The sequence below is a fragment of the Mastigoproctus giganteus genome, chromosome 8 (genome assembly GCF_048544385.1).
Source record: "Mastigoproctus giganteus isolate SK-2022 chromosome 8, ASM4854438v1, whole genome shotgun sequence".
NCBI lineage: Eukaryota > Metazoa > Arthropoda > Arachnida > Uropygi > Thelyphonidae > Mastigoproctus > Mastigoproctus giganteus.
In genome coordinates this window covers 125826628-125849538 of record NC_143582.1, presented here as the reverse complement: position 1 = coordinate 125849538, position 22911 = coordinate 125826628, and the positions used below count along the sequence as shown (strand labels likewise).

General features: G+C 38.4%; 1 protein-coding gene across 1 annotated transcript in view; it reads left to right on the top strand.

The window, feature by feature from the left end:
* LOC150081806 (SEC14-like protein 2) overlaps window positions 1-22911 on the top strand; it is a 117884-nt gene that overhangs the window by 46528 nt on the left and 48445 nt on the right. Inside the window, exon 2 of the mRNA XM_090378897.1 lies at window positions 11834-11926. Within this exon, the coding sequence (XP_090235023.1) occupies window positions 11873-11926 (54 nt within the window). The 5' untranslated portion in view covers window positions 11834-11872. The remainder of the gene's footprint in view (window positions 1-11833; window positions 11927-22911) is intronic.

Below are 22911 nucleotides of genomic sequence, written 5' to 3'. Positions count from 1 at the left end.
AATAAACGAATGAAAAAGTAATGGACAGGACAGTCAGTAAAAAACTGAAACCAGATGAACACTATATTGTAAGTGATAGAAATTAGAGTCAATAACTAGAGAGAAAGAAAGTGTGTAAGTGTTACTCATCTGTGATTAGAAGTATCTGAAAAATAAGGAAAGTTGTTAAACCTGAAAAAGGGTCAAGTTCATGGCATGTATAACTAGTAATAACAGTGTATAATATTTATTCTGTAGAAATTCAGTAGAACATTCCTCCCTAGAGTATATAGGATGAAGGTGAAACTTAATGGAATTACCCCTTGTATATTATAAGTACATATGCATAACCTGAAATGATTGTATTGGTTAGGCTATTAGCATTCTATATAGCAGATGTGGAAGTTACAAATTATTGTTAGAAGAACAAAGATGGGTGTAGACATCATAACATGTATAATAATTAGTTGATTGTAGGAAATTCGATATTATGAATTATATAGTGTGTGTAAATATCTTGTATAGATAAGTAAATAAATCTAGTTTGTTTTATCATGAGCTTTATGTGTGATATTGATACCAAGCATTAACCATAAGTCACGGGAACTATTCAGAGACGGGGAGATAATAACAAGAGAAAATTAGTATTTCCTCCAACTTGGATCTTCTGATACAAAAACCTTAATGACAAAGGAGTGAAAAAAAAAAGGGTATCGATTAACTGCACAGCGGATAGCTTGTGGGTCTTGGAAGGGAAGAGAGGAAACCCCCCTTTGCTTCAAGAAAGGTTAGAAAAAAATAAATTTCTTAAGCATCGGCCTAATGAAGGTTCCAAGTAGGGATAGAGATTTGTAAGGATAATAAATAATAGAGAGTTTGATAAAAAAAAAATATATAAAAATCATTCTTGGCCCCCACAATTGTAAAGATAATAAATCATAGAGTTTGATATCAAAAATATAAAAATCATTATTTTCCCCCCCACAGTTTCTTACGGCAAGAGTCGACTAAAGGAAACTTTTCATTGATTACCGAAGCGATATGACTGGATGGTCCGTTGAAAATCAAAGCTAGGTATTCATACTTCAAGTTTACAGTCTGAATAAAACTCCTAATTAATAGACAGCTTTATTCAGAATGTATGGGCGCATTATAGTCTTGGTTGCTAATGTCCAATAAAACCCAACAACCAACCATCAGAATGTATGTCGTCTAACCTTGAAAAGGAGCTTTTATATACAATATATATAAGCTCCTTTTCAAGGTTATCACTCCGTATATATAAGTTCAAGTCTTAAAAGTTTTTTATTGTTAATGCAGTTTTTAATTATCACATTTCAACATGGCTGCCATAATTCGGGGTCTCCCAGATCCTGGTTTGTCATTAACTGATCCAGTTTCATCGACCTACTTATTGACTTTTTATGGGAGAGCATCTTTTTTATAGTAAAGTGTAAAGTGTTAGTTGTCTGACGGCACCATGGGGTTCCCCCATCTTCGCGTTGTATTCTTTGTGAGTGACACAGAACTCTGTGGAAGCCAGATATTTCAGTGTATGGGGAGTGGTCTGTTGTGTAGCGTTATGTTCTGTTGTTTCTCTGACCATTTAGCCATTGAGCCGCTATTGCTACCCACTGTTGCCCACGCTTTTCCATGAGGAGGCAGGTCAGGCGCCCAGTAGATTATTTAAGTACTCTGGCAGGATATATATATATAAAAGGTGAACACTAGAATTTGGACGAAAGAGATTTACAAGAAAGCGGTAGAATTTAGACGTTGGTTAGAATTTGGCGGCATTGTTAGGGGTGTACTCGGTCGGTTTAGTGAGGGGGGGAAGACTGAAGACTGGGGGAAACAGGTAGAAGGATAAGGACGATTGAGCAGGCATCCCCAAAGAGGTCAGTGGAGACGAGCTCCACCAGGCGAAGTATGTGGGGGGCAGGGGGAGGAGACAGGTTTGTCTCCTCCCTCCCCTGCCAGGGGACAGGGTTTTAAAGGGACCCGGATTAGCGTACCCAGTTCAGATCGCCAATGGCATGTCGGCAGCAAAGCCGCAGTATGTCTTCGTCGGTGATGGTTGTCAAGTTCATGTAGTGTCGAATCCGGTAGGAAGGTCAAACTGCCCATCCTGCTTTGGAGGTGGGACATGTTAACTGGCAGTGGGAAACCCACCAGGCGAAGGATTGGGAAAGACAATTTACTTCATTCATATTCTCACTCTACTTGCATTCTATTTCTTTACGTTTTTCTCATATTTTTTAATTTTTTCCAAGTTTTATATATATTTATATATATATATATATATTATTTTTTATTTTTTTTTTCACTCACTCATTCATCTTTTTCTTACACACCAGGGGGAATGAAATGATGTGTAGTGTAAATTTAAATACTAATTAAAACTAGGGTTAGTGTGTACTTAACTGTAGCATTTATGGTTTGTTCTTTTTCTCACACACTTACACTTTCATTTCATTTGTTCGACTCTTGCTTTCTGCACTGCACTCTCTGGGCACATCAAATTACTGTTATTCTTCAGTTGTGGTGCAATCCAGGGAAGAATGCAGTGGTAGTGCTTGTGTTGTTAGTAAATGTTTGTTAGTATGTATAAAGTGATGTAAGTTATTATTAACTTTGTATTCTTTCGGCCAATTACATTTGCTCTTCCACTCATTCCCATTCACTCTTTCCCTCATGCTGGGTCACTCTTTCTTTCTTTTTTTTTATAATGAGTAGTAAACTTCCTTCTCACAGCTGTTATTGATTTAAACTCTGCAAGCCAAAGCAAGCAGTTAACTTTTTCTTCAACTGTCGCCATTTTGGGTCATTCAGTATCTGCCAATAAAAGAGAAATTGATAAAATATAAATACAACAAAAGAAAAATCAGATTTACATGGATGAAATTATTATATAAAAAACTTTCATATAATTTTTATTAAATGGTTCAATCATTTGTATATAACTTTAGTTATTAAAGTTTAAAACCAGTGCATGACTTTATGACCACCCTGTATTTTGTGGCTTAATGTGGCAAGAACAACCAATGTCAACCATTGTAATTGCTGGGAATGCGCGATTGAAATTCTGTACAAAACTGCCAATCTTTTTAAAAGCAAAACTCACTTTTTGCTATTCTTGCCACTCCACACTAATAATATTGAATATAAATTCACATTTCTGTGAGCTCATTTCTTAGCTTATCTCATTTTGACCAAAAAATTAATATTGGTTGTGCTTGCATTAAGCCACATATCTATATTAAATTGGCCAAGGTCCATATCTGTAGTACTGCTAAGTTAAGTAGGGAAATTTGTCCAAGTAGGTCATGGACTTATTAGATTTCGTGGAAAGGCATCAAATGCGAACAAGCTGAAACAGCAACCCAAACCACTAAACCTCCACTAAACTTTATATTGAGACGATATACTCCGACAGGAAGCAACCTGCGAGCAATTTCCCCACCTAAACGCGTCCATCGGAACGAAACACCGTTTAGCGAGATTCGTCATTTCATAAACACCTGTTCTAGTGCCCATCAAAGTTGAGAACAACCCCAATCTAAATGTCATTGCGTAATGGTGACCACGCAATTGCGCATAAGCTGAATTGCGTGGTCACCAGTAACTTTGGCTATATTTGTTTCAATTTTCAAAAAGAAATTTAGACACAATATTCCTTCCACTTTTCTTCCATTTCTACTTCTGTCTTCGTTATTTATTTGTTTCTTCGTTCACTTTCCGCTGCTTTAATTTGCGGCTTAAACAGCCTTTTTCCAAATGAAATCTGGCAGTTACTTTGCAGGGCAAAAGAAGACGAATTCCCGCCGATACCCGGAAACGGTCGAAAGAGTTTTTACTACCTGCGTGTCAGTCAGAATACTTTTCCGCAAAGAAGCTGCCAGGTCGGTTTGAAAGAAGGCCGTTTTAGCCTAGAGTAATACGTCATTCCATTTCCTTTAACAGGCATCAACGGGGTTGCGGCAGGCCCGAGCGTGTACTGTGTATGTGTGCGTATAAATTATATTTGTTTATAATAAAAAGTAACTTACAAATATTTTGCAACTAAATTTGATAAAGGAGAAAGCGCGTATCTCTGCGCATCGTAATAATTTTTTCAGTTTCCTTTTTTTTTTGCTAAATTGTAGTTCTATTATAAAACAGAACAGTTTGAAAAAAAAAAAAAAAAAAAACACTGGAACCTGTTTTGTTATTCAGCCTAATATGTTTCAAGAAAGAAACATTTTTTAATTCAGTTCCAAATTATTACTTTTCTTCGTATAATGTTTTTGTGTGCGAGTGTTTTTGCCCGAGTGGTTTTCTTTTAGTCATTATAGCACCAAAATATTTCCAGATGAGGATTACTAATTTTCTATACTCATCCAACTTACTTTGAATGATAGCTGGTCTTTTTTTTTTTTTTTTTTTTTTTCTATACTCAAAGGCTATGCTTAGAGGAAAAAGTTTTGCAATATAATCTCGGTGTTCACAACGAGTTACTCGGCATTGCGCCCTTTCAGATAAACAGAACGTTCCTGTCTCAGTTGCAACTACAACAGAGGCTTCCATTGCGTTATGTTTATTGAAGATTAGCGCATAGGTGGTAATCACATCGGTGGTAACAAGATGGTAGGAGAAAATGCGTGCTGTCAAATACGGCATTGCGAAAGCTTAAACTTTTTAGAAAGTTTCTCCATTGTGTGATTTCAATTTATTAAACTAAATCCCAACAAAGATTTAAAAAATTTATTAATACAACGTTTATATTTACATTAAAATTAATTTCACCGACTGTTTGATGGTTCACTATTGATCAAAAATGTGATTTGGTTTCGTCGAAGGAACTATTGTACACGTAACGTCTACATCAAATAGTACCAGCATCAGTTTAGACTCGTTTTCATTCCTGAAAGTGAATCAAAAATGATGTCGAAGTGCTTATTAATGGAGAACAGATTGGCCTCATCTTACACCGACTGTGATCTAATGTGGAACAAAGGGCTCACTCTCCGGGAAAACTTTGAGAAGAAAAAGACTTGGGCCGCCTTATGGGTTATCCGACATATACTTCTTAACGTGCAAAAGTGTCTCACTCCAATTCTTCCCCACGTGTCTGTGAGATATGAACCTCAACCCGAACCACTTACCTGAATAAATACTATGATACTGAATGATGGATTATGAGTTGACTGAAAAGAATCTCAGACAATCCAATCACCAGAGGAACAGTTCCTTCCTGATTGTATCCTCCCAACAATGAAGTTTGGTGGAGACAGTGTCATGGTATGGGGCTCTTTTCATGGTTTGGCTTGGGCCCATTAGTCGTTATCGACAAAATCATGAATGCTGTGCAATACTAGGACAGCCTGGACAATTATGCACTTCCAACATTATGGGAACACTTCGGGGAAGGCCCATACCTGTATCAGCAAGACAACACGCATGCCATACTGCTCGGGTCGTAACAGAGTGGTTTGAGGACATGGGTGTGGAAAAGTTGGATTGGCCAACCAGCTCAGAGTACTGATCTGAACTCTATCGAGCATCTTTGGGATGTATTGGATCGTCGGATACGTGCAGGTCGCCCAAAGAACAAGGCCGAAATGGTGGCTGCGTTAAAGGCCGAGTGGAGGAACATGTCATCTAACGTTTATAAAAAGCTGGTTGATAGCATGCCGCGAAGATTGAAGGCCGTCATAAAAGCAAAAGGTTTCAGAACAAAATATTAAATGGCACAATAAAAGCTCATTTTGTCTACAGGTAAATGTCCGGATATTAATGGTAGAGCAGTGTGTGTGTGTGTGTATAAAATGGCATGTATAAACATGAGTTTTAACAAGAAGTGTCAGTTGACAGATAAAAATAAGGAAGATATGACATGCACCTGAACGCGCAAAGCATGCAAAAGTATAAAGTGGGCCATATGGAAATGGCCCACTTTATACTTCTGAAGTGGGCCATATGGAAATTTCGGCTTTCCCCTGCACCAAGGACCACCCAGATGGCGACAGCTCTCAATATCAGACGTCTTCCTGCCATCATTCACGAGAGAAAACTCGTCTTTGCCATCAAAATGATGGTCGGCATTATTTCAGTAGCAGATTTTTGGGCTAACTGCAGTTGGAGGATCCCAGTCACAAACCTTAGGGCTAATCCAATCCTACAGGCCATTCCAAACCGGTTAAAGCTATCTGATCGGTTTCTACCCATGCTGCAAGACTTACAGTCCTTGGACGGCGACCTCTACAAATTCGCAGTCGACAAGGAATATAGGCAGAAAGTACTCGGTTGACTTCCTTCCCAGGACCACGTCAGAGGACATTACAACCTGCTCCCGGAGACCTATTCATCACTGCCATGGATCCATCATCCCAGTGTTCAAACCTTTCAGGAGTCATAATGCTTTTTTTTTTTTTTTTTTTTTGTGTTTATTATGTTGTGTAATTTCTTTTATGTAAACCCCTGGCTTATAGCTGCGAAGGGAGTTGTATACAGTAATGTGCCTTCTGTATATAATAAAGAGTTCTTCTTCTAAATATGCGTGGAGGAATTAATGGGTTTCATAAAAAGTGCAAAGATGGAAGTGAAATTTACAAAAAATGCCAAAAACTGAAAGGGTAAGGATAGCAGGAATAAGAAAAGTGTAGGAAGGAAAGAATGTGAATATACTATATGTTATAATGAATTAAGAGAATTAAAGGCTGAACTGAAAAGCCAATTAGAGAGGAGAGAACTGTAAAGTAAAATAATTAATATAAATTGATTAAACAAATACAAGGTGAACTAGCCAGCATCAGAAATGGGTGGGCAAATTTAGCTATCAGTCGAAAATAAGGGGGTAGCAAATATGGAAAAATCTGATGTCAGCTAAAGTAAATATTGATACATGGTCAGGTATTTCATCAGGACTACACCTGAAGAAACGCAGTTCTTGATACATGGTAAGGTGTAGTCCCCTGATGAAATACCTGACCATGTATCAATATTTACTTTAGCTGATATCAGATTTTTGCTACCCCCTTATTTTCGACTGATAGCTAAATTTGTCCACCTATTTCTGATGCTGGCTAGTTCATCAATTAATTGGAAACATAGATGAGATGTCGCAACACTTATCTGAAGGTTTCTAGACTGTTTATAAAAGATCACTGCATGAAACTGCTTTGAAAACTGGAAGGAAAACTTACTGTTAAGCGTTATCAGATTTGCGCATACAAAACTCGAAATTGAATAAGTTCAATTTTTTTATATTCTGATTTGATTAGGGTCTGATGGCCGTTCCCACACCCAGGAACGGCCATCAGACTGGTAGAGTAAAACCTCGACTCGTCTGTCCGTAGGACTGTTTTCTACTGCTCTGCAGTTCAGGATTTGCGCTCCTTACACCATGTTAATCGGCGTCTCGCATTTGTTGAGGTGATCAATTCTGTTGAACGTATCTTCTTGCATGCCCATTTTTACATTTGCCACTATCTGTTCGAAGCCCAGTGTGCATATTTATAGCAGGTTGTGTGACGTGTTGCATGCATAGGACCTGTTTCCCATTGATGGAGGTGTGTCCAGATATTAATGGGAGTGTATATATAAACATATATGAAATAAGTAATAAATAGAAAGAGTCTCAGATCAGATTAATGCCATCAAATTATTGATGAAACATTTCATCAGTCTGTAAAATATATACTACAGTATTTATTGAACCGTATTCGAAGGGAACCTAAATGCCAAATGAAATTGAATAAGAAAATAGAATATAGGTATTCAGAGTAAAATTATACCTATAGAGCCATAAGGCCAAATATTTAAGTAACCTAAGTTGGACTTCATTGTTATACCCCCTATAATTAAACACAAATTAATAATAAAATAATATGACGATGAAGCAAATTACTGATAAAAGTATTTGGACCTAGATAAACTGGCAAATAGCAAACAAAGAGATAGCGTTAGCAATTATCGATAGGATGTATTGAGTTGCCGTTGTTATTTAGGAGCATTAGCAACTAAGGGTCGTAACCATGTTGCTCCGGGGATATGCGGTGGTCATTCCCTGACCTTTCTGCATCCTCCGTATTTGATGGTCACGGGCTCGAACCCCGGTCTAATCAAGAAGCGTGTGCTACGTACTGCTGCTCCTGCCCACTTGGCCAAGTAGGCGCCGGATGTATTGAGTGGTAGCCCTCGTCAACGTACCATTCAATGTATCCTTTTATCAGTAATTTGCTTCATCATTTTATTATTATTATATTATTTTATTGTATTTTATTATGAATTATGTGTTTAACTGTAGTGTATAACAACGAAAGTTACTTAAATACAGGGTCATCGAAAAAGGTGTCTTGTCGTAAGAGCAAACAGTGTGGTAACTCACTAAGTTTTATTTGACACCTCAACAATAACCTTGGCTGCGCTGTGAGTGTGCGCAGAATGACTCCTACGCGCACCGCCTTAGTCTGAGTCAGTAAGATTGCCACCGTGCAACAGAACGGGCAGTGTGTGTGTTGTGACATTGCACTGTTATGATAGATTTAAATTCAGCGTACCACAACACAGACACACACACACACACTGCGCTTTCTGTTGCAAGTGCCCATCTTACTGACACAGACTGAGGCGGTGCGCGTAGGAGTCATTCTGCGCACACTCACAGCGCAGCCAAGGTCATTGTTGAGGTGTCAAATAAAACTTAGTGAGTTACTACACTGTTTGCTCTTACGATCACAGCAATCGATCAAATATTTCCGAAGATAATTAAAAGGGAAAGGGAGATAATTAAAACGGACACCTTTTTCGATGACCCTATATTTGGCCTTATGGCTCTATAGATATAATTTTATTCTGCATAGCTATATTCTATTTTCTTATAAAATTTCATTTAGCATTTAGGTTCCCTTTGAATTTTTTTTTTTTTTTTGTCCTCGCCTTTTCCCATTATTATATGGGGTCAGCATTTTTTTTTATTGTTTTGGCATGCATTTTGATGCCCTTCCTGACGGCAACCCTCACCCTTTATCCGGGCTGGGAATATGCGGTGGTCATTCCCTGACCTGCCGCATCCTCCGTATTTGGTGGGTATGGGCTCGAACCCCGGTCTAATCAAGAAGCAGTGTGCTATGCACTACTTCTCCTGGCTACGGAGGCGCCTTAGGTTCCCTTTGAATACGGTTTAATAAACACTGTACTATGTGTGTGTGTATATATATATATATATTAAAGGAGCCTTAAATTTAAATATGGCCGGGAGGATATTTCATCCTTAATCCGGCCCCGTTGTTAAGTTAAGGGATATTTCGTTGTCCGTCCCTAAGTTCAGTGTGTTTATTTCTTCTGGTTGTGAAGACCGCTTGGGCAAATACGGTAATCGTGCCTTTGTAGGTACTTTCTTCGTGGAAAAGAAAGTAATTTTGGTCTCGGGGTTTACTTTGTATTTCTGTGAAGAATTTTAACATGTTGTCCTCATATGTAGGACACTCATACATGAGGTGCACCCATGATTCTAGATCTCCACAGTGGCAGTGTGGGTGGGTGCTCTTCTATCCCCAAGGCTGCGAGTTTGTCTGAATGGTCTGTGTCCCGTAATTTTATCGGTAACGTGCAGTCCCAGTGAGTGCCAGGAAGGGGCTACTGGATGCCCTTTGGAGTTGTTTTCCATGTCTATTGCCATAAACTAAGAAGGTGGTTGGTAATTCTTCTTTTCTCTTGTCTTATGTCATTTGTTAAGGCAAATTGCAGATCGCATAGTTGCGTTGGTATTTCTCTCTTTAGTTGGGAGACTAGACCTCTTTTGATAACTTTGAGGTGTACGGGGGAGGCATCCTGTGATGCCTGAGTGCAGACCGTTTGACTAGGCACCTGCGCGGTGATCTGATTGAGGTCTATAAGGCCTTGAATGGGTTGAGCACGCTGAATTCTGATGGGATCCTTCCACTTGTTCAGATTACCAACCTACGGGGACATAAGTTCAAATTAAGAAAGGATAGATGTAGAATAGATGTGCGGAAATTTGCCTTTAGCCAGCGGGTGGTTAATTGCTGGAACAAACTTCCATCTGTCGTTGTGGAAGTTGATAGGTCGAATAAATTTAAGGAGGAACTGGACAGGCATTTGGAGGGAATGGTGTGATTTTTTTTTTTTTTTTTTTTGGCTGATGCTGCATAAGCTCATATACTTGCTTTCTTGCATCATATGCCACTACTACTACTAAATTTAAGGAGGAACTGGACAGGCATTTGGAGGGAATGGTGTGATTTTTTTTTTTTTGGCTGATGCTGCATAAGCTCCTACACGTGCTTTCTTGCATCATGTGCCACTACTACTACTACTACTACTACTACTACTACACCCTACTTATGGACAGCAGCATAAATCTCTGGATGGTTTATGTAGTATTAGTGTGGAGTTGGGTTGTTCATCCGGCCTCCTAGCCTAGGGGCCTTTGTTTTCACACAAAAATCTCTAGTTTACCGTCCAGCGCCACGAGGAGGCGGCCCTGGGAATAGGGAATATAAAGCACTTGCGGGGCGAACCCTGTGGCAGCCAAGGCTACAGACAGGGAGAGCCCAGTAAAAAAAAAAAAAAAGGAAAAAGGGAAATAGTAGTGAGAAGACAGGAAGTGGGGGTACTGTAGTGAAGGCGCCCACCTGTTTGAAAGAGGGGACAGAAGAGGGCCCAGTACTGTCCTGTGGGTGGGAGGTGACAGGTGGCATCTCCCACCCACAGAACAGGTTTCCTGCTCCCATTTTGTTTTCCATAGCTCAACTCCTGATATGTACATTATGTACTATACGCTGAAAGCTTCAAGTAGCAACTTGTTTGCAATGATCATAGCAAAAAAAACTAATGATAGTTTTGTAACCTTTACTGCAGCACGCGTATCCTCCTAGCTTGTCCAGGAGGTAAATCCTCTGAAAGTTAAAAAACGGATAATATAAATAGATCACTGTATTGTATATATTGATGCTTTTCCGTTTCGTTAACTCCTCTGTGTTAGTTATACTATTATCCAGCCTGGTTCTTTGATACCTATATGGTAGTAATTTGGCGAACATTATCCAGAATGAAATCCATCGGTGAAGATAGATGGGAAAATTTACGACGAAATTCTCCCCGGAAAACGTCCGGTTGCATATCCCGTCTTGTATGCTTTGAAATTTTCGAAAATTTTAGGAGCTTCTGATTTTCGCAGTTAAAGTTTTAATACAGTTAATCTGTTTTTTTTCCTCTTATTTAAAATAGTCGTTTAAACGGTTTTTTTTTTTTTTTTTTTTTTAATTTCGATTCTTGAGATCGTTTTTCTCAATTGGATTGTACGCGGATCTGTGTTTAGGAGATTTCGAAATGTGTTAAGAATAACCATGGCATTTCATTAAAAGAAAGTGGGAACTGATTGAACCTCTGAACAGCCTCTAATATTTCATGAAGGCTTTAATATTTCATCTATATTGTGGATTAGTTAAAATTCTGCCTTGAAAAAAATAAAATGGAGAGGGCGTGCGTCTATTAATAGCGATGCTTCTTCACGCCATTATTTCAACATAAGTGAAAAGGACAGCTCACAAGCAGAGCTGTCCTTTTCACATACTTAGAGTTGCTGGCCCCCATAGGATTTGCACCTAGGGAAGAGGGATTTAGTCCCCTAGGGACAGTACAGTATAGTTGTGGCCTGCTTCCTCGTGGCGTGAATGGGTGTAATGGGAAGCAGCCTTCCTGGTAGCAAGGAAGACAGAAACAACAAAACACAGCAAGACAAACATAGCACTGTATTCATTTATGGCCATTTCGTAGCGCTGTGTATCATCATTAATGTTTAACCCATTGGTTTGATTCAGTAACTGATTCGATAACTGTTTACTTTCAGGTATTCGCATCAGATCTTCCATTGAAAGCTGCCCGCGACATGAGTGGCACCATAGGAGACTTGAGTCCTCACCAGGCGAAAGTTCTAGAAGAGGTAAATTTTCACTCGAAAATATGTAATATACCAATGAATTAGCGTCACTTTTATGTAGCACTGATATTTTCCAATTTTAAAATCGATATTTTTGAATTGTGTTCGAGTTCACATGAATTAGCGAATAAACATTTCGGAACATCATGACTTTGTTAGCGAAGAAACAGGTGCGAAACTGATCGCCAATAACTGCTCCTGAATTGCTACTAAAAATCCGAGCAAAGCAGTAACGCAAAGAGTATTCATCCAGTACATAAATATGGCGACACTTGACAATGATTCACTTGTTTTGGCGCCCACGTAAAATCTTTTAAAAATCGAATTTTAATAATTTTTGTTAATTGAGTTAAACCTTAAATCTGGTATATTAATAAGGTATTAATAATAAGGTATCTTGTGATACCTTAGTGATACCAGATGGGCCAGTCGCCTGGAAGCATTAAAACCGTTGAGATACCAACTGGAAGAAATAATTGAAGCTTTAGAAAGTTTTTTTTTTTTTTTTTGAATATGCAACATCAAGCTGAAGCAAGCGCTTTGTTAAAGAATATTGCAGATTTTAAATTAATTTATTCATTTATTGTTTGGTGGGATGTGTTAGGTAATGTGAATATAACGAGTAAAGTTTTACGAGAAATCAGTTTAGATTTGACAAAGCAAATTTTTATATTACTGAACAATGAACTTTTAAAAAATTGCATGGACTTGGAAATGCTAACAGATTAAAATGAAAAAGATATCTCGGGAAGAGATTTAGTTCATGAAATAACATACAATGTTCTTATCCTTATGAAGAAATATCACTAATGAAAATCCTTGAATTCTTTGCGAAAAAAAAGTTTACGTCTTCACTATCAAACTTGTTCATAGCTCTATGTATTTTGCTGACTACTTCTTCTGTGGCCAGAGCAGAAAGGAATTTTTCGAAGTTAAAATGAATAAAAACGCATTTTAAGGACAACAAACAATGACTCAAAAGATTGGCTGGATTATCAATTAAACTGGTTTTACTGAAAGAGCTTGTTTTGGAAGATATAAATTTTGCAGCCATAAAAGCTCGAAATGTCTAATTGCCAAAAGTTAACAAATTTTGTTAACTGTCGAAAGGTTCTTCTTTAACATGTAAACATTATTTGTTTTGTATATTGTTGCTTGAGAGTTTGATTTTTCTTTTTTTTTTTTCGTTTGAATTAAGTTTTCATGAAGAGTTTATTTTATTTTAAATTTAGTGTTATATTGAGTATAATTTACTTTTGTAAGTAAATAAAATGTAAAAGTAATGATTCTAAAAAATGAAAATCGTCGCAGTAGCGGGAGAGGAGTACCATCAGTCACTGTGGCCTAGGGGCACCTTATACCCTTCAGCCAGCCCTGTGTGTGAGCGATCTAAGTCATTCTGAAGCAGTCTGGCCCGCACTCTTGATATTCAACATACATGCTATTTAATCACCAGCATATTTTGACAGCTTTCCCTGTATATCCTCATCAGTATCACTAAGAAAAATAAAAATCATATCCTCATATAAATAAAAATAAAAATCATATCCTCATATATCCAGAAAAATAAAAATCATATCCTCATATATCCTCATTAAAAGTTATTTAATGGATAGACAGATTATTATAAGATCCCAACATTTAACTTTTAATAGAATTATTGATCGCGGTTGTCCACAAGGATCTGTGTTGGGTCCTATTTTATGGAATCTGGTCTTAAACCAGTGGTTAAGTAGAACAGTCCCTAATTGTTATAAGGTGGCTTATGCTGATGACTTGGTTTTGTGCGTGACAGGAAGATCTAGAGCAGTATTAGAAAGTAGAATGGAGGTTATTGTTCAGGATTTGACTGATTGGGCTACATTAAATAAACTAAAAATTTCATCTTCTAAAACTGTCATGATGTTATTAAAAGGAAAATTAGACTACAACAGACCACCTCGATTATTAGTAAACAGTAAACAAATTCCTCTTGTTTCCCAGGTAAAATATTTAGGGGTTATCTTGGATGACAAGTTATTATTTTCCCAACATTTGAATTATTTAAGCAGGAAAATAAAAAATTACACTGCTTCTATAGTTAGGGTTACCAGAAAAGATTGGGAATTAGGTAAACGCATTTTGTATCTATATTATAAAGCTATTTTTATTCCGATTGTGTCGTATGCTGCATCAATTTGGTATGTTCGTACTGTCAATGTAAAATTTAAACAAAAACTATTATCAATACAAAGAATAATGTTGTTAACTATTTTGCGTGTTTGTAAGACTGTTTCGACTAATGCTCTACAGGTGATTGCGGGGGTATTGCCTTTGGATTTAACAGTCGTGTATAGAGCTTTTTGTTATTTTATAAGAAAAGGAATACAAGTTACAATTCTGGGGATTACTAATGAAGTTTCTTCTGCAGTCAGCAAACAGAAGAAAGAAATTTTGGTGAAATTAATTAAATTATGGCAGGACCGTTGGGATTCCAGTAGTACTGGTAGAGTAACTTATTTATTTATACCTAGTGTTGAATTTAATTTTAATAACAAATTGCATCGCTGGTTTTATCCAAGTATGGAATGCTCATATTTGATTACGGGGCATGGTTCCTTAAAAAGTAAGTTGCATCAGTTTAGTTTAGTGGAAGATCCTTACTGTGTTTGTGGAAGGTTGGAAACATGGGATCATATCTTATATGAATGCAATTTGTATGATGAATTTAGATTAGACTTATTTAATTTGGTACCTAATTTTATTAGGGGTTCTGAATTAATTTGGCTGTCTAATGAAAGGAATTTTGTAGAATTTCAACGGTTTTGCAGGTTGACATTTAATAAAAGGAGTATACATGTTACTAATACTGACTAAAGACCTGTTTTTTTTTTTTTTTTTTTTTTTTCTGGCTCTTGGGTGTGGGCACCCCAGGAGAGGGACTGCTGACACCCACCAGTCTTGCACACTTACTGGTGGGTGCGGGATTTAGGTGCAATATGCACAGCCAGAGATAATAGATCCAGGCATAGCTCCTCGTGCCAGGGATGGGCACCAGGTGGTAATTGCCCAATGGACTATCACCTGGTGGCAGAGTAGCCTGTTTGACTTATAACACATTACACACACGTGTACACACACTTACACTAACAGGCCATTATGAGAATATGATATTATATGATAAATTGGTGGAGATGGATGTATGTCCGGGTGCCACCCTTCGACAGTTAAATACATACATACATGAAGCAGTCTGGCCCGCACTCTTGATATTCAACATACATACTATTTAATCACCAGCATATTTTGACAGCTTTCCCTGTATATCCTCATCAGTATCACTAAGAAAAATAAAAATCAAAAACAAAAGTGGTCTCCAACACTGAACCCTAAGGGTCGTTACCCTAGTCCAGTCTGAAGAACGTCCATTGATTACCATTCTGTCTCCTTTTCACTTAGCTATCCTCTGATTCATTTGAAGATCTTCCAGTAATCACAGCACCTTCGGTTTGTACGGTAACATCTCAAATGCTTTTGAGCATTTGAGATGTTAATCAAATTAAATTAAACGGAATCAAATTAAATGCTTTGATTCCGTCATATCAATTAACCAGGTTTATCAACCAAAGGCTTTCCCCTTTATAAAGCCATGTTGAGATCCATAAAGGACTTTATTCTTACAAAAATGTTTCGGTATTGCATCCATACTGACCAACCCCGTTATCTTACCCACTACACAAATCAAACTAACGAGTATATACTTATCCTCCTTAGCCTTAGCCTTAGCCTCTCCCTTATGAATGGCTAAGACATGTGAGCTCCGGTAACAGTCCAAAGGAATCACCGTAGTCTAATGACCATCTTAGTAACTATCCTAATGGTTAATATAACAGGATCACACTATCTATCCCCAGAAATATTTGACGGTTTTGCCACATCGTATGGAATACGATGTGGCAGATTTTTTTTCTTTTTAGTAAAGTCCCATGCAGTATTTACTGTGCTGTACATTCATGACATGTATGAACAATTTTTGAATAACAAACGCAGAGTTCCGATTTCTACTCTAGAGATGATTGTAATATCGAGAAATACAAAACCAAGACGTCCCAAATCGGTAGCGTCACTGTTCTGCACGAGGAATAGAGGACTGTACTTGTTTCAATCTGTCATTCGTTGGTTAAAAGCCAACACAGAAAGGTGATGTGTGTCATAGTATCAGGGGGGGGGGGCAACACGCCATTGAAGTAAGTGACAGTGAATGAAACATGAAACCAACGTGTTCCGACATACTTTTTTTTTTAAAGTAGTGTACACTACAATAGGCAAATTCACTTCTAATCTAATAAGTCAGGGAACAGATTTTTCTGTTTCTGTAAACCTTTCGAAGATTTGGAACTGTGGATGCAGAAGGTACGATGCTCTGTGTGACCTTACGCTTCTTATTTTTAAGATACTTCTCATCTCATTTTAATCTAATTCGTTTATTAACTGAGGAACTTGTGCTATAACATGGCGTCTTGAAGATAATAAGAAAATATGAAACACCGGACCTTCCAAACAGCAAAATAAATTCGTCTAAAGTATAAAGTTGATCCCACAAGTCCAGACCTGGGGGATGTTTCCACCCAAGCCTTCGCAGACGATCTGATTCTGACAGTCACTGGAAACTCCAGAGCTTCCCTGTAAACAACAGCCTTACAAAGCTACAAGAATGGGCCAGCCTCCATAAACTCCATATCCCCTGAGAAAACTACCTCAATTCTACTCAGAGGAACCCTTCAAATAAGCAGCCCACCGCAGAATAAAATTGCTGGTAGAACCATCAAACTGGCAACTGAGATGACCTTGGGGTAATTCTCGACCCCAAGCTCACGTTTTACCCGCATCTAGACTACCTTCATCGCAAAGTCAGGAACTACACCGCAATGGTAGCGAGGATCAGCAGGTGTGACTGTTGCCTAAATCGCCGCTCACTGCAAATGCTATACAAACTGTATTTATTACCACTATAACCTACTGTGCAGGTATCTGGTATCATCGTGCACTCATTGTTCGTAACCAAAGGAAGCTCACCTCCAGTCAGCGTAATATCCTTCTCACTATCACCGGTACTTATTGCACGGTAAGCAACCCAGCGCTCCAAGTCTTGGCAGGAGTTCTCCCTCTGGACCTGCACGTAATTCGCAAAGGCGTGTATTATCAGCTCGCAAAGGGACTCCCTACCACCATCCTGGATTTCACTACAAATCCAATAAACACCATCAAAGAAGAAAAAAAGCGCCTTGCAGTCCACCTTCTTAATGCCTGGCAAAACAGATGGAATGCCACCGCCAAAGGCTCCATTATTAAAATATTCTTACCTCAAATAGCCCAGATCTACCCTAAAGCTCCAGCATGGTACAGCCCAGGTTTATACACCACTTTCCTGATTACGGGCGATGGATCCATAAATCACAAACTTGCCTCTATGAACATCGTGGATGACCCTCGCTGTCTTTGTGGTGAAAACGAAGACTGGGATCACCTATTCTATGTTTGCCCGCTCTACGAGGACCTGCGAACATTGCTCATAACAAAAATACATGCCTTGTCTCGAGGAAATGAACATTTCCTAATCAATGAGGAAGACCGGTACCACACTTTCTCTGCCTTTGCCCCTGATCTCTTCACCAGAAAAAGATCACTGGTACAGCGTCCTGGAACTAATGCACATTGATTGACAGCCTTTTTTCATATACTGAACATCTCCACCTCAGATTCGACTGTCTTAACCCGACTGTGAACATCTTCACCTAGATTGTGACCACTTCTAGCTACTGGACTTGACACTCTGGTCGCTTGAATTATTTCATCCCCGTCTCTCTTGATACGTGACTGTCTTCCCACCCTCTCAAGGGCCATCTTCTCCCACTTTCCGCTTAGGTGGGAGAAATCCCACCCAACCTGCGGAGGATGCTTTCCCTTACATCCTCCGTCGCTCTGTCTATACCTCCTTTCCTTTGCTCTCTTCGGTACATCCTATACTCCCTGTACCTTATTATCTTTTTTTTTTTTTTTTTGCTTTGTCTCTTTCCAGGAGGCTCAGGAGACCTGGAGGAGACTAGCCAGAGAATTATGGGCAGTCTGGCCACCTCCTAGTGGTGTGTGCGGGCTACGTGAGGTCCCACAAGTTCAAAGTATTTTATTATTTTTTTTTTTTTTTTGGCGGGTTCCAGGGTTTCCCCTATTCGCCGCTGAAAGTAATCTATACATTGTGCACAATTTATAATGATTAATTATACATGAAAAGACTATTTACAGTGATGGTACATAAAAGACTATATACAATGATGGTACATAAAAAGACTATATACAATGATGGTACATAAAAAGACTATATACAGTGATGATACAGTGAAATACTGGGCTTCGGAGACCAGCAGACCGATCAATACATCAGGTAAGTGTAATCCAAAGAAACAGTTTAGCATTTTACTGAACCTCAGGAGCAAGAATTCTTTTTCTCCGTTTAAACAATTTCTCTGCATAGGTGGAGAAGGCAGTGTAATATTCAGAACAGTTAACCAATCTCGGCAGTTCGGAGCAGTCAAATACATTTGTGAGAAGTTGAAAGTCTAGTCTTAAATCGTCGTACAGAGGACAATGAAAGACGAGATGCTCAACAGTTTCTTGAGCACCGCAACTACAGAGAGGAGTGTTACTTAATCCTAGTGAGAACAATTTAAAGTTAAGACTTCCATGACCGGTATATAAAAACGTAACGTATAAACCAGGATTGAACCAGTCCATTTTCTTGTCGTAATCAACAACCTCGGGAAAAAACTTAAAGGTCTCCCTACCCAAAGTAGAGGTGGACCAGGTATTTTGCCATGCTCTACAACATTCATTTCTCATTCTTTTAATGTCTACATTTTCTTGCAAGTCAGTATTATATGTTATGCCTTTTACAATCGCAGGAATATTTTTTCTTCTACAATATAAAAGATAATGTAACATTACTTCATATTGGATTGGCAGTCGATGACTGAGGACCTGGAGAGCAGCTGTAGAGACAGTTCGACAAGCTCTACTTGTTCGACAGAGACAGTTCGACAAGCTCTACGTGAGGTCCCACAAAGGGCCCTGCGGCCAAAAGCCAGGACACCCAACAGAACCCAGCACATACTTCATTTACAACACAAAATATTTTTCTGGCTTTCGCAGTGATACTGTGTCTCCGTAGTGTTTATATGGCGCAGATGTGGGAAACCACCGGAGGCGCCTTTCCCCCCAACACTATGCACACTATGCAGTCCAGTTTAGTTGCACAGGCCAAATTTTGGCTTTAGGCGAATGACTATTGGCAGGTATTGACTAGTCGTACGGCCATGCTAAGCTGAAAGCCTGAAAGGAAGGACCACATGAAATTCCAGCTCTCAGGGGCGCAAAATGGGATATTAGATGCAGTGGGAAGACGAAAAAAAAAAAAAAAAAAAACAGTATTACTAGGATCTCTGTTGTAGTGAAGGACAAAATTTCCTGTTTGCATCTGGGCGCTCAACACTCGTTGCCTTGGCCGAAATTGTCAGGGACTTAAAATTAAGTCACGAATGGCGATTTTACAGTTATGGCAATATCAGGAAACAGCAGAAGTATGTCAGTCTGGGAACATAAAGCTCATACCTGATGTGTCGTAAGACAAATACAAGGTTGCTCATTAGTTACAACATCCTAGTATCACTGGACAAAACAGACGCGCCATGGAAAGAAATAATATTATTATAACTATTTGAAAATAACAGAGTCAATAAGAGCCAAGCAGTTCTTATTATATCTGGAACTTCAGCGTATTTTTATCTATATGATGAATTAATTTTTACGCGACAACTTGTCTTTAAATAAATATATGAACGCCAGGAGAGAAATTTTCAGGAAGAAAATTACCAAATTTTTGGGCAAGAATTAATCACTACAGTCTTTGTTAGTTGTCTCCGATCTGTTTAATATACAACTATTTTAATGGGGGTATTTAATTCTTCCATAGCTTGTTCCCCCACCTAGGATGCACTGTTAAACACCCCGTTTAGAATTATCAGCCTTTTTTCGACCGAAAGAATATTAAGAATTGCTTCACTTTCTTGAATTTGCGTTTGACAGTGCTCACTTAAGCAGGATATCCTTCCTGACATGCTGAAGCAGTCATTCATCAGTGACAGCTTTTGGTCTGCATTGAAGAAAATTCCTCAAACTAAAATGCAGATAATGTTTTTTTTTAATGGAAAATCCAAGGAAAACTCTGGAGCTTTGATTTCGCCTGTCTTAGTTCAAGAAAGTCTGTGATATGCATCGATTGATAATAGCCATTGTCAATCGATAAATGACAAATGGAACTCCTCCGCACACGTACAAAATACAGGATGCTTCAAAAGAAATGCAACGAAGGGTGTGTGCTTTGTCTGTGGGGATAATCACCCGAATTCTCCTCTTTAATTTTTGTTGATTTCTTAAAGCCCCTGTTAAGGTAATAAACATTGGTTTTAGAGACAGTTGCTGTTGGTAGGACAAGTTTACAAGCTACGCTAATAATTTCCAATTCACGAATTCCTTTTGGCCACATAGATAAAACTCCAACAGATGTTCTACGAACTCAACACTGTTGTTTGTTAATGTTTTAACTCTGAAAGTATTTTGCAATTAAAGTAGTTCGATAAAATTTAAGACTATTCTAACCGGGGATACCTTTAGCTGAAATTCTGTTCGAGTGATCCCCTTGTTAACAAATTATAAACACTCGTGCTTGAAATCTTAGTATATTTTTAGTTTTATTTCTCTGTTATAAACATAATTATAACAGAGACTGAAGTAAATGTTCAAAGTAACCTCCTTCCCAATGTAAGAACATTTGTAAGGTATGGAGAATGATGCAAAGAAAAGGAATTTTTCTACAGCAGCCAAAAAATAATAAAACAAAACATAATAATTCCATTATATGCCTCGACTATATGGTCCTCAGCACCCTCATCATACCAAGCCAGGTTCCTCTCCCTGGAATTCTGGATCTTGAAATGGCTAAATAGGGTGGCCAGGCTAACACCTACAATCTCAAAATCTGTTCTGGTCACCAATCTTAATACGCTTCCTTGGAGGTATCTCATCATCTCTAGGAACCTTCTTACCCTCTCTCAGCTTCAATCCGGAAAACTGAGCTCACCCGATATTTGGGATATCATCGCCAGACCGTCCGAGAGGAGAAGATGCCAGTCCAACACCTCCCCATACAGATCGAAACTGCGTAGCATGTCCTCCCTGGACAACATGTTTCCACATAACTCCTTCCAAATATTTAATAGATTAGCCATAGACGTTGAGAAACTTTGCAAGGACAGAACCTACAGAGCTTCCATTCTTGCAGACATGTATTCCTTAGTCATGCTCTAGGTGGACTCTCTGTGATGCCTCACTATCCACGCTCCGATGTATCCGTATGCACTTTTATTTGTTGTAACTTTATGTTTTTGTATCTTCACCAGTGGCTGTTTAAGGCCGTATATTGTATCTGGCTCTGTATACAATGCATTTGTCTGTATTTTATGTTTTATCTCTGTATGTAACTCATGTCCTCTAGCTGCATAGCTGTAAAGGGACATTTCTTCGGAAATAAATTGATATTAATAATAATAATAATAATATTCATACTACGGTTTTTCTTTTCCACAAGGTAATCCTTCAGTTTTGCTTTAGCGTAGTCAGATTCACTGCCTCTACCACGTTGTTGACAACCCGCTGCCCATATGTGTGTGAACTTCGTGGGATTAGTCATCTGTTATTCATTAAGATTTTATATTTGCGCCTTCTTGTCTGCGAGATAAAATAGACATTCCTCATTCATTTACTCGACCTGTTTAATGCTTCATACACCTTAGTCAGACCTCCCTTTATATGTCTAGTTGTAAAACTTTGCAGTCCATACCTTCTAAACCATTCTTCTTATGTGCATCGATTTACGCTCATCACCAACCTGATTGCCCTTCTCTTTGAATCGTCTCCAGAACGTTTTTATCTTATTTTTTTTATGTGCGGTCTCCAGAAATGAATACAATATTCCAAAAGCCGTATAACCATCGTCTCGTATAAAGGAATAATGCCAACCTTCACCCTACTAGCAATGAACCTATAAATCGTGGGCAGGACTGCGTGCCTACCTGGCTGCTTGTTTACACTCTAGAAAATTTCATGTCACACTGAATCGTAATAGCTAAGTCCTTTTCCTCCTTTAACCACTCTTTTAGCTCCTTTACGCCGACCGGGCTAGCCGAGTGGGTAAAGTACCTGCTCGGCAACCCAAAGGTCGCGGGTTCGATTCCCGCCTCGAGCTTGGATCAAAGTACTGCAAAAACCTTGGGAGGTGCAATATGGCCACAGAAGCCGATGCGCCAACAACTACCAAATCAAAAAAAAAAAAAAAAAAAAAAAAAGCTCCTTTACCCCTAGTTAATACATGACCCAAAGCCGCCTTTGTTTCAAATACAAACCATACATTCTAAACTTTCGTTGCCAGTTTTTGGAAAATATATGCAACCGATCCAAGACTTTCTGAAGAAACGTGGCTTGGCTTTAATTTTTAACCTAAGTTCAAATCACCAGCTAATTTTAACAACTTCCCTTGGATATCCATCAGTTACACGGGCAAAGAAAAAAAAATCGTTCTTTAAGAGCAGAAGTTGTAGATTATAAAGAAAATTGATCCGCTGATTCCAAAATTATATTCCTTATCACGTTCCTCCTGAAATTCTACTGATGAAATTTTAGTAACTTAATGAACGACCAATTGCAAATATCATAGAATACAGTAACCTGCCGATTAATACTCTTTCATTAAAGCTGACATTCCAGCGCCTTTTTTTCATATTTATTGAGTTGAAATTTTTGTTGTAGTGAAAGATCAATTCTTTTCTTTTTAACGTGATGAGTAATCTTAAAACGTTTGAAATAAACGCAAACAAAATACGTATGTACTTACTGAGCAA